We start from the raw sequence: 18616 nt of genomic DNA, 5'->3' as shown, positions 1-18616 counted from the left end.
TGAAAAAAAGTACGTCCATAGCATGCATAAATTTGTAGGAAAATTTATGTTGTCTTCCAAATCACACCTTTTGGCCTAAAACTGAGCTCAAGAAACAAATACCTGATTAACTGTTGCATACCAGCTGTAAATATGATCTGATCCATAATACCAGATTCACCAAGAGTTACACTCATTATCTCATCTGTTGGTTTACAGAGCACCGTATCCACTATTGCTAACTGTGGGAGCAGTGGCAAATCAAAAATTAAAGGGAAGAAGCTGAGACTTGCATCTGTACAACGAAGCGGAATTGCACCACGCTGCCAAGATCAACATTTTGCCAAAACATTCTTAGGAGGGCAACAAATGACTGCAGTGCTCGCAATGCACTTCTTTTGCTTCTCATGAAATCTCATATGGACACAACATTTATTGAATAATCACAGTCAAAAAGAAATGGAAAAACAGTTCTCAACATGTGGAATATATACAATCCAGAGTTCTACCTTTAGAAAATCTATTTCCCGGCTCCATTTCATGGTATAGCCAACGATCACTACCTCATGACAAACTGCCTGGATAACCCACCCAAAACAACATCAAAGTACACATTACAAATGGCACATATTGGCACACAGGATCAATAGTGTACAAAGAAAGAACTTCTGAGTAATCAAACTTTAACATTGATAGCCTCACAAATGCCGGTCTGAATGGCACAACTGCCCTAATCTGTAAAACATTCTAGGAAATATAGAGAGCTATACTAACAACTGGGTATTCAACGCCTCATCATCTTGCCATTTTGTATAGATTAACAGATGGATTGATAATCATCAACAGCAGCGCTGACTCAAGAATCCACCACATTATCCATCAAATCACAAAAATTTCATATCATATCCATATTTCTTCATTCAAATGAGGAACCTTTTGTAAGACAGGCCATCAGCCACACCAGGGTATCTACTATCAAACAACCACCCCTTCGTCGAGGGATCCTGGATATGTGCCTGAAATCAGTCGCTGAAAGGGGAAAAAGGGGGGGGGGGGGGGGGGGGGCTTGCGGGAGAGAGAGAGAGAGAGAGAGACATTTGCATCTTCAGGAGGCCTGACAGGCCTATGAGATAAAGTACAATCAAAGAGTAACTCTACAAGCCACTAGGACTGAGGCAAAAGGCTTGCCAGGGCCCTTGCTGAATGTTATACTAATACTAATAAGATCAAAACTCAAAACTCAAAACTAGTATAGTACTTAAAATACATAGCCGGTGCCATGGTGGCTCTCTGGTGGGATACAAAGAGATCTCGTATCTATATCCATCCAGTCGTCTCTCACTGTGGTGGGGGAATGTGGTCTCTACGATCTCTGCATCCGATCACCATATCAAGAGTGACACCTCGGATCGAGGGTCCCCTCTGAGGAGAGCTGAGATAGGATGGACTTCCGTTGTACGTGCTCTAGTCATCCTCTGCATCGTCCGCGGTCTCTGTGTCTTTGGCTCCATCGCTCCATGCGTCTATTTCTGCTAATCCACTATGCTGTCATGTCGGATCTCTCCTCCTCCTCTACTCCACTATGTCGTAAGGCCGACTCAAATGCATAGAAATCGATGCCTCTACTTCACGATATCTTGGGGCTGACTCAAATGCGCACAAATCAGTGACATGTCACTGTGCTCGATCTGTCTCTGCCTCCTTTTGAACCATCACCTTCTGCTGCCTGGTATGCCTCTCTCAATGTCACCTCATCTCAATTAGATAGAGGCCAATGCAGACCTGGCCAAAAAAGTGAATCAAGCAAGAGAGTGGTCCAAAACCAAGCCCCTCCTGAAAGCAACAATGGTATCGCCCACTGATTTCATAGTAGATTGGGCAAGTGCATAGGAAATGCTCCTCTGTCTCCACCTCCTCTAGTGTGCATAACCTGCACATCCGCTGCTTTCTAGGTGTGCCTATGGCTCTCCCTATATCGATCCTCAGCTGCTGATGGGACAAGACGCGCATCTGCCCAATGGCTATCCTAAATGCATGTGAGACTTGTCTGTCCTCCAGGTATGAGGCCTTGGTGGAGAACTCCTAGCCCTCCCCCCCCAAAAAAAAGACCATGATGTATGGAGCTGGCGTAGTTATAACCATATGATACGGTTGATCTCATCTCACGGGAGCAAGGGGAATTGGGGCATCCAAGCCGTACTGAAGGGGGGGAGTCGATCCATTTGAATAGCATGACTGGCAAACCATCTATATGTACGTGCATACCAGGCCGTGCTAATCCCTCTCTTAGCTAGTCATTTGGACGATTCTAATGCCAACCTGTACAATCTCCAATTAGGCCAAGCCCAAACCTTGTGAAGATATGTCATAGTCTAGAAGATGGCATCAATCTGGGGTGGGGTCATGACAAACTCTGCATGTACTATCTGGTGAGGAACTAAGGGCTTACTCTGAATCGTCTTGGACCCCATAATCAGTTGTAGCCTCTCAAATCTCCGCCAATGGGTCACCGAGAGATCACTCCTCTGGAAGGGTGCTGCATACATGGCTGTCAGCCTCACTAGTATATCAAACAACCATCCCGGGATCCTCGAAGTGTGCCTGAAAGCACTGTAGCTCTAGTCGGGCTAGGGCTCAGCCGTGCACTGGCTATACATGAACCATTGTGAAAACTAGTCCCAAGAAGACTGCCCCATGATAAATGTATGATTGTAACATCTCCATCGGCTCTCCTAGGTAAATAAAGCTATGTCGATGAAGTACTACCTGTGAGGTGTTGAATATCAAAAACTTGGTCTTGCTAACGTTGAATCTCAAGTGTCTCTCCCCGCAAAACACCTCTAGGGCCTCTAGATGTCTCTGTAGGCCTACTGCTGAAGAGGATAAGCGGACTATTTCATCTGTGTACATCGGTATCTATATCATCAAATCAGCAAGCAACCATCCCTCACGTCCTAGGTGGTCAATGAAGGTCGTGATTACATCAATGTAGAACCCAAAGAGTGTTGTTGAGGGGGGACATCCTTGCTTCACTCCAACCGTGCTCTCAACCCAATCTGATAGGCCTCTCCCTCTAGCTGGCTCATACTGACTCATCACCCCTCAAATCATCTCTCCTAGAATCTACATCTCTTGAAGTCGCCTAATCATGTGGGATTGTGGGATTCTGGAACTGTGTCAAAGGCCTTTCAAAAGTCTACAAAGCAAGCGTAGACTCCTGTCCCAAAGCCCGATGTCCTTGTGTCCAAGGTCATCGTTCAAGTATTTCCTAATCCCCTTAAATGTAGCCCTCATACTCATGAAGGTGGATTTGTCAGTCTACTGTCCGTAATTTCACTACCATTGGCCTTGTAGGTGCATTGGCCTTGCCACACTCTCCAAGCTGCCTCAAAGGTCAAGTTGACACCCATCTTGGTGATCAGTGCTTCCGCATCCATGATCGTGGTATCACCCACTATGGCATTTAACAAGGACCGTTAGAGTCTTGCTGCTCCATCTCTTCTCCTCCTCTACGACATCGGAAATGAGTTCTTTCTTTGGGACTAAAGTGCCCTTCATAGTCAGGGAGTATGGGGATTACACATCCGGGCGTAGAAGGATACCATGGCTAGCATTGTCCTCTTCTATGGCACTTGCAGCAGGGGAGACGAGAGGTGCTGGTATGCACGCACAGAGAGATGGTCTGCAGGACTAGGGCTCCACATGGACAGACTACCTCCTTTCCAGTACAGCATGGATGCTCCTTTCTCTCCCCTCCTGTCACACGAGGTCAACCAGGTTATCCGTGAGGATCTACTACAACTACACACATTCCGGACTTGGTTGGGCTCGAGTGATCTTCCAGTGAAGCTGGGCTTCTACAGAGATCACCTCTTACATATCACAGCAGAGGGTTTCATCGATCCACCAGGATACACGCGGATTCACCTACCCCACTCGTTGAGGATCTCTCTTGGGCAGTTCCGGGTCTCCTCACACAAACTTCGTATCGAGAGCAACAGAGTAGAGCGGTTACCCAGGGAGAGGCACATATGCACACTGTGTGACATGCAGGAGGTTGAGACAGAGGAGCGTTTCATCTTCAGGTGTCCTCTTTACTATGAGATCCGAGGGCGTTTCTACTGCCTCTTCAGAGATAATGATGGGGTTCTGGCCCGTTTCCTCTCCTATCCAGACCAGCGATGTTTGGCTGGTTTCATTCATAAGGTGCTCAGGCACCGAGATAGGATACTCTGAGCACAGAGATAGGAGCAAACTTCTTCCTCGACTGATACCTCTCAGAGCTCTATCACGGAGTTCTTTCAGCCAGATCACATAGACCCCCACGAGGCAAGACCTAGACATGACCGTGACCCGAAGCCTGTGACCCGACAGCTCAGACAAAAGGTTAACTAACAGATCATACTTGGGGACATCCCTTCCTTGTTTAGGGTCGGATCCCGACCGACGGGGGTCACAATGGCCCTGGTTAGACGTAGAGCTACGACCAGGAGACGTACCAGGACTGCACCCTTGGGGGGGCGACAGTGCTCTATTGCTGACCTCATGCCTCCACTTCCACAGCCTCATCCACCCTGATGTCGTGCTGCTGCTGCTGATGATGATGATGGTTATGATGATGTCGACGATGATGCTGAGATTGATATATATAGTCGAGATATGACTATGTTGTGCTTAGGATTTAGTACTGCCATTTTGCACTTTTTTGCATTCTGCATTGGTGTGGATGCTTGTTTAGTAGCTCCACTACCACAGCTCATTGTATCAGGTTTTTCACAGTCTCATAGACCCATCGGTCTTCCGAAGACTTTAATACACTTTCTTTCTTTCTTTCTTTCTTTCTCCACTCCGTTCACCTGCCCCTTGATTGTCTTCATGTTGTCATAGAGGGGTGGCTGAAACTCCCCCTCTTCGCATTTTGTGTCTGGTTTTTTGATCATTCTCTACTTTGAGAGTGGCAATCCAAGTCTCCAGCTCTTTGATCCGTGAGGCATGGTGTCTGGTTTTTTCATCCAAGACTCAAGACATATCCTGCTGAATTTTGCTTGATTAATTGTGCTTTCATTTCTGTGATGGTTACTCCAAGTTTTATCAAATCAGAATTGCCGAGGAGGATGTGCTTAAAACCACATTTGCTACACCCTAGGGGACGTTTGCATTCAAAGTAATGCCATTTGGCCTCACCAATGCTCCTGCTACCTTTCAAAGATTTATGCAAATGGTGTTTGCTCCTTATTCGAGGGTTTTCTTGGAGGTGTTTTTAGATGATTTTTGTATATTCTCGGCACATAAGGAGCACGTCATGAAGGTTAGGTTGGCCTTCCAAAGATCAATGATGCGAATGGCAACATCAACCCTGATAAATGCACCATTGGAGCCACTCAAGGGATGTTACTAGGACATATTGTCTCATCCGAGGGCATCAAGCCTGACCCCGAGAAGGTAGAAGCCATCCTCAAGTGTTCATTTTTGTGAAAGAGTAGCGTACGCATGAGTTCATTCTCTACTCCCCCCTAGCTGCTTTTACAATTGTTCGATTTCTCTGTCTTGCATTTTGAAAACCTCTTTCGTTGCGGATAGGCATGTCTTAGTGTGGGCATCATTTCTCTCTCTCTCTCTCTCTCTCTCTCTCTCTCTCTCTCTCTCATACAAAGGCAAACAAGACTGATATCCAAGAAGAGATCAAGAACATGAGGCCAGACGTGATAATGCATTGAAGTTGATGATGATAATGATGATGATGATGATGATGACAGGGCAACTAATATCCGGCATTCTGAAGGACATGCTATTCTTACACTCAAGTCACGAGATTTACGGATCAAACTTCTTCGACAATCTTGCAAGTTCAAAGGGACTAAGATATGGATAGCTGAGGAACTTACACGAGCTCAATTGAAGAACAAGGCATCGGAATTAGCTAAAGTTAGGGCTGCTAGGAAGGATGGAAAATGGGCAGTTTATCGTGAAGGCATAGCACTAATCAAAGAGTTTAAATCAAAACCAAAAGACTCTCAGTCTTAAACTGATGTATGGCTGATTACTTCTTCAGACTATGATGTAGGTATTCTAAATAATTGGGGTTGCTTTTGCACTCCCTGGGAGCTGCCATATGCCATCCCTAAAGCAGATGTACTAGACGGTTTTTTGCTGTCCCATAGACCTGTTGGTCTCCCGTGGACATTAATAGACTTTCTTTCTTTCTCTCTCTCTCTCTCTCTCTCTCCTCCCCCTCCTTCAGCTTCACCACCTCCTCTTGCTCCCGTTCATTCCTCCCTAGCCCTTTCCCTTGCTTATTCCTCCCCTCCCCTAGTCCCTACCCATCCTCTTCCTTCCTCTTCCTCCCCTTCCCTATTCCCTACCCAGCCTCTCCCCCCCTCCTCTTCTTCCCCTCCCTAGTCCCTACCCAGCTTCTTCCCACCTCTTCCCACCTACCCTCCCTTTCAGCCCCTTCCTCCCCTAGTGTAGGCTCTTCTTCGGTCCCTGACTCCCTACTTCCTCCTACCGGATCTCTCTCTTCAGGACCTCCATTTTCTGCACCCCTCCTTTACTCGCCTTCTTACCCTCTTACCCCCTCTCCCCTTCACCCTCCACAGTGGAAGCAGTCCTGGCAGATAATCTGCGCTTGAGAGATTTAGTTATGCAGTGCATGGAGACTTGCAGACTTCAGGGCGCTGCGATTCAGTCTCTCACAGCACAGATACACACACTGACTGCTCAGCTATCGACAGTTGTGTCATAGATCTGATCAGGACTCCCATATTCGCCAGCTTCATACCAGAGATATTGATCGGGACATCCAGTTACGGACACATGCTGAGCGCATAGTGTAGCTGGAGGCACGCATTGAGGAGCATGTTGTGGCATGCGATGATCGCCTCCAGCAGCTGCATGTAGCTCCTCCAGCTAGTGCAGCAGTTGAGGAGAGGCTGGCCACACTGCAGATAGAGGTACAGAAGACCTCAGAGTGGGTGGACGTTGTGCGTAGAGCCCCACAGGCCCAGCAGACCACAGTCTCTGAGACTATTGCCGAGAGTCAGCGGCGAGCTCAGAAGGCCCTCAACATCCGCATCCGCGGAGTTGAGCGATCAGATACGAGATCAGCCATGGATCAGGCGACAGATTTCATATCTGGGACACTCGGAGTTCAAGATCATGGCATAGTAGCTGCATATCGAGTGGGCCGGGATCCAGCACGGCACCAGCCACTTATCATCAGATTCAGAGATGCTGAGGCCCGTCTCGCAGTATTACGGAGGAGATCTAGATTGAGGGACCATCCACAGATTCACATGGATGAGGACCTTACAGCTCTTCAGTGGGAGGAGCATAGACGTCTCATTGCACAGAGGGATGTTGCCCGTCGTGAGGGCAAGTGGGCCGTGATCAGAGAGGGCAGACTTTTGATAGGAGCTATGCGATCTAGACCGGCTGGAGCCCACAGTTGACGACACGAGGCCTATGGGACACGTAGCCTGCCAGATAGCTTGAGTTTCGCAGTTTGGAACTGTAATGGTTCCCTCACACCTCAGCCAGGCAACTTACGAGAGGCCTTTTTTGATCAGGACATCGTCTTCTTTACAGAGACCCATGAGAGCCCAGAGAGAGGCTTGCCGCAGGTGACATGGCATGCCTGGGAGTCTGTCTTTCGACAGCAGACTAGACGATCAGGAGGAGTCAGAGGATCTGGCGGTGTGGCAGTTCTTTATAGAGAGCATCTCAGATCGATACTCACAGTCGTGAGAAGAGACCATCGGGCCAGATATCTTTGGGTACGGATCAGGAGACCCCCCCTGAGAGACTTGTTTATTGCAGTATGCTACTTTCCCCCGAGACAGTCTCGTTATGCCTCAGATGGACCAGGACAGTCACCTTTTGAGGATTTGTCAGCCGATGTATTGGAGTACTCACGCCGCGGAGAGGTCATCCTTTTAGGAGACTTCAACGCGAGGACATCAGACAGACAGGCAGAGATTTTGGACTTTGCTGAGGATCCAGTCTTAGTTCCAGCTGCCCCAGATGAGAGTTTTCCACACTTATCTTCAGATAGAGGGGTAGAGGTGACAGATCAGGGACATCGCCTATTGGAGCTTCTCTCATCGCATGGCATGGTCATTTATAATGGACTTCGACAGTGGCCGCATTCATCCACAGCCACATGTTTTCCCTTCGCGGGTGGTGGTACGAGCGTCATTGATTACGTCTTGGGTCCCCCGACTTTAATCCCTTTTGTACATAACCTCACAGTCGACCCTCTTATGCCTTCAGCCGATCATGCACGTCTGCACTTCATTCTTACCCAGATTCCTCATGCCCCCCCTTCTAGACATCATGAGCGTCAGCCATACTATGAGGTTCATCTTGACCACCAGTTCGATGATATTTATAGCCAGCACCTGAGTAGTCTTCTCCGTCCGCACCTTCTCGATGCCCTACCCTCCACACAGGATCGGTGGGACCTTGTACATACCTCCATCATCTCGGCAGCCCACAAGTCCTTCCCCGTCACTTGCCACACATCCGGTCCTCCACCAGTCGGTCTTGTGCCTTGTAATGGATGGTATGATGAGGAGTGTAAAGAACTCCGCAGGAAGCTTCGCCTTGAGACACAGGAGAAGTCTCCCCTCCTCATTGAGACCAAGAAGAGTTACAAGCGTTTGGTGCGACGCAAAAAGCGCCAATTTCTAGCCCGGAATGAGGAGGAGCTGAGAAGTTTACTTTTCAGTTGTGATTCCAAGGAATTCTGGAAGAAATTCCTTCGCTTGAAATCTCAAACTCCTCTTACAGACCCGCAGGTTTGGCTTGCCTATACTTCCACTTTATATGATATTCCAGACCAGCCACAGATCGACTTATCCCATGTGCCTAGACCCACCTCCTCTGCCTTATTCTCATCCAGTAGTGTCCGAGCAGCAGTTCATCGTTTGAAGACTGGGAGAGCTAAGGACCATGATGGATTGCAAGCGGAGTATGTAATCCATGGGATTGATGCCTTAGCTACAGTCCTCTCCCGTCTTTTTAACGAGTCCATTTGTACAGGTCTTCCACCTAGTTGACTAGAAAATACTATAGTACCCATACACAAGTCGGGGGATCCTTTGGAGGCGTCGAACTACAGGACCATTATGATTGGCCATGTCATGGCCAAGATTTATGCGACCATTCTAGAAGGACATATAAATGACCATGCCGAGGCGACAGGCATGAGAGCTAGAGGGCAGGCAGGATTTCGTGCAGAGCACTCGACTCTAGATCATATCTTCACACTCAGGGCTTTGATTGAGGAGGCGAAGTCACGTAAGCAACGGCTCTATTGTTGCTTCGTGGACTTCAGAAAGGCATTTGACACTGTGCCGCGTTTCAGACTCTTCCAGCGACTTCGTGACTTGGGATTCAGTGGGGAGATTCAATGGGCGATCATGGCCTTGTATGAGAGAGTCACAGGTAGAGTTAGGACACGGGCGGGGCTGTCGGGGGAAGTACGCAGTACGATAGGGGTGAAGCAGGGGTGTCCTTTGTCTCTGACACTCTTTGGTCTCTATATCGATGAGTTAGAGATGTACATACAGACGATGGGTGGTACACGTTCTTTACTGGCAGGATCCACGATACCGATTCTCCTCTATGCAGATGACGTGGTTCTTATTTCTTCCTCCCAGCAGGGTTTACAGGCACATCTCCATGCACTCCATAGCTTTTGTCAGGACAGAGGGTTGTCTGTAAACCTTGGGAAGACCAAAGTCATGGTCTTCAACACGTCATACCAAGTTTATAGGAGAGGCGAGTTCTCTTTCACATTTGATGGGCAGGAGGTGGAGCTAGTCAGGGAGTATACATATTTGGGTGCCACATTTAGAGGTCCAGTCTTCACCATGACGCATGCAGCACGAGATAGGATCAGTAGAGGGTATGCCGCCTTGGCTCTTCTCGAGAGGCAGTGTGCACAGTCACATTTTCAGCATCCCAACACGAAGTCCTTACTTTTCGATACGCTGGTGAGACCTGCAGCCATGTATGCTAGCCCCTTTTGGGCAGGAGATCTCAGTGTTGCAGATTGGAGACGAGTAGAGAGGTTACAGATCATCATGTTCTCCAGATTCATCAGAGCGAAGCCCACGGTACCGCATCAGATTATGTTCGCAGAGTTCGAAGCTACACCCCTAGCGCTAGATGCAGCATTTCAGTCAGTTACATACTTGCATAGGATCAGGGCGCTCGGAGACTCAGCAGCAGGCAGAGCACGATTACCGTGGCTAGCACTGACATCCTCGTAGATGTTCGCGGAGAGAGGTCATACTTTTTGTTGGTACCACACACTCTCCACATGGCTCACCTGGTTGGGCTTGGATATGGATAGGCTGCCACCATTTCGATACAGCATAGATGCCCCTCGCCTCCCTCTCACTCGACATGAGCTCAGTCAGGTTATCAGGGCAGATTTGTTGCAGCTACACACGTTTCGCACTTGGGTTCATCCCACGGAGCTTCCTACGAAGATGGCCACATATCGTGACCATCTTCTCAGGATTTCAGAGGATGGCTTCATCATATCCCCAGGATATATCGGCGTTTATATGTCGCACTCACTCAGGATTGCCTTGGGCCAGCTCAGGGTATCTTCCCACAGATTAGATGTTGAGGCCGGCAGGATGCGTCATACAGCTACCGGACATAGACCCAGGCGAGAGACTAGGATATGCCCTTGTTGCACTATGGGGGAGGTGGAGACTGAGGAGCACTTTGTTTGCAGATGCCCTTTATATTATGAGATCCGTGGCAGATTTCACTGTTTATTTGGGCACGGATTTGGACCTCTCTCTCGGATTATGGAGTATGAGGATCAGTATTGCTTAGCGTTGTTCATCAGGGAGATCACCAGATACAGAGAGAGATTCCTCAGAGAGCACCGTCGCATCCCTGCCAAAGACCTGGTTATTCATGAGGAGCAGGACGAGGGCAGGACCATGAGCACAGAGATAGCCTATCTTGCCAGAGAGCACCGATGGTTCCACCCCGAGGATGTACATATGACATGATCCGGCAGCACCGCAGGATGATCTTACACAGAGGCCGTACCTGTTGCTTCATTTCTAGACGACGGAGGATGATGGCAGATTTTCGGAGGAGATTGCTCCATGGAGACTTGGCACCGCCAGCAGCCCACTTGACACTTGCCCGGATCTTCACACTCATGGCAGGAGGCATGGTCGATGGCCATGACTTCCATCATTTCTTTGGATCACAGACCCCTTAGGGAAGGCGATGTTCCTCATATTTCATATTTTACATTTTGTATCTAGGCATTTTTGGTACTCTATTTCATTTCATTTTGTATCTAGGATTTTTGTAGCCATTTTTGGCATCTTAGCTGTATTACGATGAGGCCACCTAGTTGGCGCATCGTTGATGATGTATTTTCCTTTCGGATGATTTTGTGTCCCATAGGCCATGTATGGCCTTCCGTGGACCTTTAATAAAATTTCTTTCTTTCTTTCTTTCTCTCTCTCTCTCTCTCTCTCTCTCTCTCTCTCTCTCTTCCAAATTTATGAGAAGAAAATGTTGGCTGTGATTCATGCCCTTTCTACTTGGAAGCATTATTTATTGGGAACCGATTTTACAGTACAGGCTGATCATCAATCTTTGCGTTATTTTCTCGCACAGTCCAAGCTATCGAAAAAGCATATGCAATGGACAAATTTCTTGTCCATGTTCCATTTTCAGATTATTCATGTGGAGGACAAGAAGAATGTGGCTGCAGATGCTTTGTCCAGGAAGCCACAAGTATCTGCAGTCCCTATGGCTTATCATGATGCATTGGAGCCCATGAGAGGCCAGTATGCTCAGGATGAAGACTTTGCTCAGAATTTTTTATCAGTTATCAGATGGGCAGCGACAAGAACATTATGCTCTTAAGGAAGGGTTTTTAATCATGCATGGCCGCTTGTGTGTAACCATGCAGTTAAGGGCCAAATTGATCACGGAGAGTCATGTGCCGCCATATGCAGGACATAAGGGGCATTGATGCCACAGTGGAGCATCCTACCACCTCACGTGCTGCTAGACCTTCGACTTCACAGCCAGGACCATCAGCCTCGCGTCCTGGTACTTCTACAGCGCAGACAGGACAGTCAGCATGTCCTGCTTCGGTCGTCCCCTGTTGGGTGCCTGTCAAAGTTGGAGAGCCAGTACCTCAGGCTACCACTGATAGGGCCGCGGACCCATCTCTTCAGGCAGGAGACATTCCTGACCTGGTTCCATGTGCAGATGAGACTACTCCTGCCTCTGTTCATGTTCAGGAGCGCTCACCTAGGGAGAACCTTTCTGTAGAGACCCATGCCTTACTTGAGAACAATGCCAAAGACGTGGCTGATGTCATGAAGATTCATGCAGAGGTTATGCAGCGACAGCCCCCTTCTTTTCTTATACGTCTGTCTACACCTAACAAAGGTAAGGGGGTTATTGGTTCCACTCCTCCTTCCGTAGGGCTCCTTCGCACTCCTATGCCACAAGTACTTTGTAAGAATTCATTTTCAGTTCTGGCAGACTTGGCTGAGTTTGAGGCAGAGGAGGAGTTTGTACCCTCTACGCTCGGGGAGCACATCTTTCAAACATCCGTGGACAAAGTTTTCCCCTCAACAGGTGTGGGTGAGCTTTCCCCAGTTGACTTCCCTCCTCTTGATAGGAGGAACTTTTCACAAGAGAGGGCTTTCTCCGCAACCAGGTCGAGTAGGATATTCCATCCGGCCTCCTCCTCTCGTAGATGAGGATTGTCAGTTGGAATGTTCAGGGCCTCGGAAGTGTACCTCACCACTGCCGCAGGTAGCTGATTCAGAACCAACTTCATCCAGGTGTTACTGGCGGTCCCATGGACATTCTAATGATTTAGGAACACAAATTGGATGTCAGGAATTGTGCCGAGTCGGGTAAGCTTCTTTGAGGCCATACTTTTTGGTCACCCGCCTTGGGCACCGAGGGAGGTACTTGCATTTCTGTTTCTTCTTCTATACTCCCCTTGGTGATTGGACACAGGATCATAGTCCCTTCCAGAGCTCAATGGATCTCACTTTTAATTGGTACACAAAAGGTTGGTCTTTTAAACCTGTATGCACCCAATTCTGGAGGGAATCGTGTTCTTTTGTGGAAGGAACTACTCTCTTGGTCACATATTGCAGATGCTTGGATTATAAGCGGCGATTTCAACATGGTTGAAATGCCCTCAGACAAAAGGGGTGGTAGAGAAGGTGGCATTCACTCCCTAGAGAGAGCAGCGTGGGATGCCTTCCTTTTTCAGTGCAGTGGCAGGGATGCTTGGCACGATGATGCTTTTCACACTCAGCCACTTTCTCTCTTGTTTTTTTGATCAAACAGGAGATTGCAGATGCCTATACATGCACAGATTGACAGATTTTATGTGGATGATTGGGCTCTAGACAAAGGTGGTACTGTTTATCCACTTTGGATCGATTTCCAGTGGTTTTAATGGTCTCAGATCCCCATGTGAGGCACCGCTCTGCCGGTGTTAGGATTCCATATTCTTTTTATGCAGAGGAGGGCCTTACAGAGACAGTGTTGAGGACCTGAGTATCTCATTTGTAGGACGGGCAGCTTTCTCCTTCTGACTTAGCCGCAGCCCTCTTTGAAATTAGTGACTTTTATCTTTCAGTTGCTTGTATCAGGAGGGGTGAGATCCGCAGGCGTGAGATAGGTATCCGCTAGCAGTTGGCTGCCCTCCAGATGTAGGAGCATAAGAGGCCTACAGATGCTTGGATTCCGGAGCGCCTTGCTCCAGCAAGGGCTTAGTAGCAGTCACTATTAGATCAGAGAGCAGAGTATGCCTTTCATGCCAAAGAGTCATTTTGGACTCAGACGGGAGATAGGGTCAACAAGCAGTTCTTCTCTACTCTTGGCCCCAGACATAGTAGGGAAAGCGTCTCACAGCTTGTTGACTCAGGCGGAGTTCTTCAGACACATCCAGATGCCGTCTTGCAGGTTGCCACCGATTTCTATGCCTCCCTTCTTACAGCAGATCCTAACACTCAGGCCACAGATGATGCTAGAGTGGTTATTTGGCAGCACTTATCGGGGTTGGTGACAGGGGATATGATTCTTTCAAGGTGGAAGGGATCTAGACAGAGAGTCTACATATGCTCGAGGTGGAGCACGCGGGCTCAGAGATCGAGAAGTGCCAGGCTTGTAGTTGAAGAACCTTTTGGTATTGTATTCTGTCCTACTTTGTGGACGGATGGAAATAGAAAAGTGTTGCTTCTATATTTGTCACTGAGCATTGTCTATTTACTGGCTTGCACATCTATGCACATAAGTTAAGAAGTTTGGGATTCCACACCCACACCACACTGTGTGAGCTCTTGGGCTATTCTATCAGTCTTCCATTGTGCGTACCCTCTGTTGGGTCATTTCTAACACACATGCCACTTACAAAGTCCACTTGGTGGGGAGCTTTTTCAGGGACGGGCATTCCATACAGATTATTGCATTGCAGTATGCACATGAGGATACCCTTGTCTTTGATGTTCAGTCGGGAGGCAAACTTATCAAATCTTCTGATGATATTCTCTTGGAGGTTGCATTTCAGCCTGTCAGGATTGTAGGATTCATGGAGTGGGGCACGGACTCACGGTGGTATCTTGACCCTTCCTATTCTCCTTGCACTAGGGTCTTGGAGACTTTGGCTTTATGGTGGTTCTCCTATTAGGTTCTTGCAGTGGGACCCAGAGGAGTGGGAATGGATTGATGAGGGGCACCGAGAGGAGCTTCCCCTTCTTTCGCTACACAGTTAGAAATGCCTGGAGATTTCAGCTCATTCAGTAGAGGTTGGAGGCCCTCCAGAGTGACACATTGGGATAGTTTTCAGATTTCCGCAGTTGTGCGGAAGAACTTTTGGCGTTAGGCTCTCGAAATCCCTCAAGAATAGAAAGATCACTCTTTTCTTTTGGCTTTCTATTCATGAAGGGATTTCAGTGAACCTGTGGAGATCCAGGTTCGGGGCTGACCCTACTTGTCCTCATTGTCACATGGCAGTTGAGTCAGTACAGCATTGCCTTTGGGAGTGCAGACACGCGAGGACGATCTGGAGGGGTATTGCTAGGATTTTCAGTAACTTTCATACAACACCTTTCTAGGGGTTCAATGGCTTGATTATCTCTTACTGGCCCACAGGTGTTTTTCGAGGGACATGATCCAGATCTAGCTTTCATTGTACGGCGACACTCAGTGGAGTCTTGTTCCCTCCAAGATGTTCCCTTCCCTCCTTTCAGAGCTGCTCATGCCTCAGTAGACACGTCTTGGGAGATTTCGGCTAGCATTGTAGCGTGGCATATTTGGAGAGCCAGGTGTACACAATACACACTTTAATGGCCATTTGGGCGAGCATGCAGGGATCCTCCAGAGCAACCACTGCCAGGAGAGTTACTTTTTTCAGAGTTTGGAGAGGATCTCCTTTCTTCTCTGAGTCTCCTTCAAGGTTGAGATGGCATTTTCAGCCTCCGCCTTGTTTCTTTATTAGCTCATTTTCAGCTGTTTTTTTTTCCTCATGCATTGCATGATGTACTCCCACATTTGAGCTTGCTCTCGCAGTTTTCATTCATACTTAATGAAGCAATTTTCAAAAAGGCGGTGGAGCATTACTTTTATTGGCCTAGTTTGCACTGAGAAGTAAAAGAATATGTCAGGACATGTTTGACATGCCAAAAGGTTTAGTATGACTGACGGAAGCCACCGGGCTTGCTACAACTGTTGCTGATCCCTAGCAAACCGTGGGAAAGTATTGCCATGGAGTTCATCTTTAATTTTCCTCGTATGCCAACAGGACATGATGGAATCTAGACGATTATTGATTGATTCAGTAAGCAAGCTCATTGTTTCCCATCAGGAAGAAAATTACAGCAGATCACATAGCACGGTTATTTATGCAGGATATCCATGGGATGCCAACATCTATTGTCAGTGACAGGGATCCTCGCATGACGAGCCTTTTCTGGAGGGTACTATTTGACAATCTGGGTACTACATTGAAGTTCTCATCCATTTCATCCACAAACTGATGGACAGTCAAAGCAAGCCAATTCAACGGTGTTGGATCTTTTGAAATGCTATGTCTCTGACCATAAGGCTCAATGGGAGCAGTATTTACCTTTAGTTGAATTTGCATATCATATTACACTGCATACTACCACAGGAAAGGCTCCGTTTTAGAGTGTTGAAGGAAGGGGCAGAAAGCTCCGCATATATTGCATACCAAAGATAAAATCTTTGAGGCAGATAAGTTTGTGGAGAACGGGGATGAAGCTTACAAGAAAGAGAGAGTTGCTCTTCAGAAGACTCAAGAGAAGCATAAAAAGGCTGCAGATAAACACCACCGGAATTCGCAGTTCACAAAGGGTGATTATGTCTTGCTGTGTTTTGCTACGGGCAGGCTGAAAAACAGCAGAGGGAAAGACAGGTTCTACCCTAAGCTGAGCCTACGATACTATGGGCCTTTCACAGTCATTGAAAAGATAAATGATGTGGCTTACATGTTAGAACTGTCGGATGGTTCCACGTGAGTCTCTTGAAATCATTCCATGGTCCTCTTCCTGAGGATATACTTGCTGAGGAACTATAAGAGGTTGAGGAAATGGATAAGCTCCTAATTCCCGAGCAGACCCTGCAGCATAAGGAAAGAAAAGTCGAGGTAAAGTATCACAGATGAGGACTCCAGATTCCTCTTCAGCCCTGCCACAGGCCTCCTCAGCCCCCAGCTCCAGTTCTGCTGATAGAGGCCTAGAAGGTCCTTCTCCTTCATCTTCCACGAGTGCAGGTCTTCTTTGTACTCCTCGGCCAGACTTGCTTCTCAGGAACTCTTTTTCGGCACCGGCAGACTCGGCTACTTTCATGGATGATGAGGAGTTTATGCACTCCACCTTAGGGGTCCCAGTCATTGGGATTCCTTTTGATAGGGCCTCCCCCTCAGCAGGTGTGGGGATCCTTTCACCTGTTGAGTTTCATGCCCTCAGCAGGAGTGTTTCGGCCCAGGGGAAGCTGGTCTCCTCTACTAGGTCGGGTAAGCCTTTCCACCCAGCATCCTCCCGTCGATGAGGATAGTCAACTAGAACATACAGGGCCTAGGCGGAGTTCCACACCATCACCATAGGCAGCTGATCCGAAATCAGCTTCATCCAGGTGTCACTAGAGGTGCTACTAATATCCTTTTTATCTAGGAACACAAGTTGGATGCCAGTGATTGCTCCAAATCTGGCAAACTTCTTTGGAAAGCCTTCAGGAGGCTTCCTACAAACCGTCAGGCCCAAGTGGTTCATAATCTCAGAGGGAGTGCAGGCAGAGTTCAACAGATTGATGCAACCTTGCCCTTGGATTAGGTGGACACAGATGACATGCCTATTACTTGCCTAGATGGGGGCATTTTCCAGATCGGGCATTCCTTTGCAGGTGATTGCTTTACGTAACACACAGGAGGATGCCCTAGTCTTTGATGTTTCTTCGGGGGGCAGGTTGTCCAAGTCCACAGATGATATATTGTTGGAGGTACCGTTTTAGCCAGTCAGGAAAGCGGGCTTCATGGAGCATGGATCTATTTCACACTGGTACTTGGATCCTGACCCGCTACTCATTGCCCTGGGCTCATGGAGGCTGTGGCTCTATGGAGGTGTCCCAATTAAGTTTTTGCAATGGGACCCTGGGGAATGGGAGTGGATAGATGAAGGACACCGAGAGAAGGGCATCCCCTTCTTTCGTTACACGGTCAGTAATGCCACGAAATTCTAGCTCAACTGTAGGGATTGGAGGCCCACCGGAGCTCCTCATTGGGAGAATTATCAAATTTCTGCAGACTTGCAAAAAAAATTTTGGCAAAGGCTCTAGAAATCCCACCGGAATAGAAAAATCACTCTCTTCTTTTGGCTTTCTATTCATGGTGGGATAGCAGTGAATCATTGGAGATCCAGGTTTGGGGCTGACCCTACTTGCCCTCGTTGCCTTTCTGCTTCGGAGACAGTATAGCACTACCTTTGGGATTGCAAACAGGCGAGAATCATATGGAAGGGGATTGCAAGACTTTTCAGCACTTTTGTTCGCCTCCCCTTCTATATGACCTGGGGATTAGTGGCTTGGCTCTTTCTTTTAGGGCCCTAGGTTTTCTTCGAGAGACATGACTCGTCTTGGGCTCTACACATCTGACGACACCTTGTGGAGTCGTGCTCTTTAGAGGATCTTCCGGCCACTCTCTTCAGGGCTGCTCATTCCTCGGTTGACTCTCCATGGGAGGTTTTAGCTAGCATTGCAGCATGGCACATTTGGAGAGCCAGATGCACTGAGGCTAGATGCACTGAGGCTATGGAGGGTTCTCAGGTTCACCCTTCTCAGATCTTGGCCAATACTTGGACAGATACGTTACACACTCTGATGGCCATATGGGCGACCATGCAGAGATCCTCTTGAGCAGCCTCCTCCAGGAGAGTTACTTTTCTCAAGGATTGGAGAGACTCTCCCTTCCTTGCTGAGACTTCTACAGGGTTGTGTTGGCATTTTCAGCCTCAACCTTGGTTTCTTTCTACCTCATTCTTCTGAGGTGTTTTTATTACATGCTTAGCATGATGTATTTCTGCCTTGCTCTAGCGAGTTT

General features: G+C 47.9%; 1 protein-coding gene across 2 annotated transcripts in view; it reads right to left on the bottom strand.

The window, feature by feature from the left end:
* The window catches only part of ITPK4 (inositol 1,3,4-trisphosphate 5/6-kinase 4), a 135236-nt gene that overhangs the window by 73394 nt on the left and 43226 nt on the right, over window positions 1-18616 (bottom strand). For both annotated transcript variants that reach the window (XM_087393511.1, XM_087393512.1), the window contains exons 5-6: window positions 489-557; window positions 103-302 (exon numbers count right to left, since the gene is read on the bottom strand). In XM_087393511.1, the coding sequence (XP_087249637.1) occupies window positions 103-302; window positions 489-557 (269 nt within the window). The remainder of the gene's footprint in view (window positions 1-102; window positions 303-488; window positions 558-18616) is intronic.

The sequence above is a fragment of the Dipteris shenzhenensis genome, chromosome 22 (genome assembly GCF_047967505.1).
Source record: "Dipteris shenzhenensis isolate YYH24624 ecotype China chromosome 22, Dip_SZ_1.0, whole genome shotgun sequence".
Taxonomy (NCBI): Eukaryota; Viridiplantae; Streptophyta; class Polypodiopsida; order Gleicheniales; family Dipteridaceae; genus Dipteris; species Dipteris shenzhenensis.
Note: the sequence above shows the minus strand (reverse complement) of the source record. Positions and strands in the feature narration are given on the sequence as shown.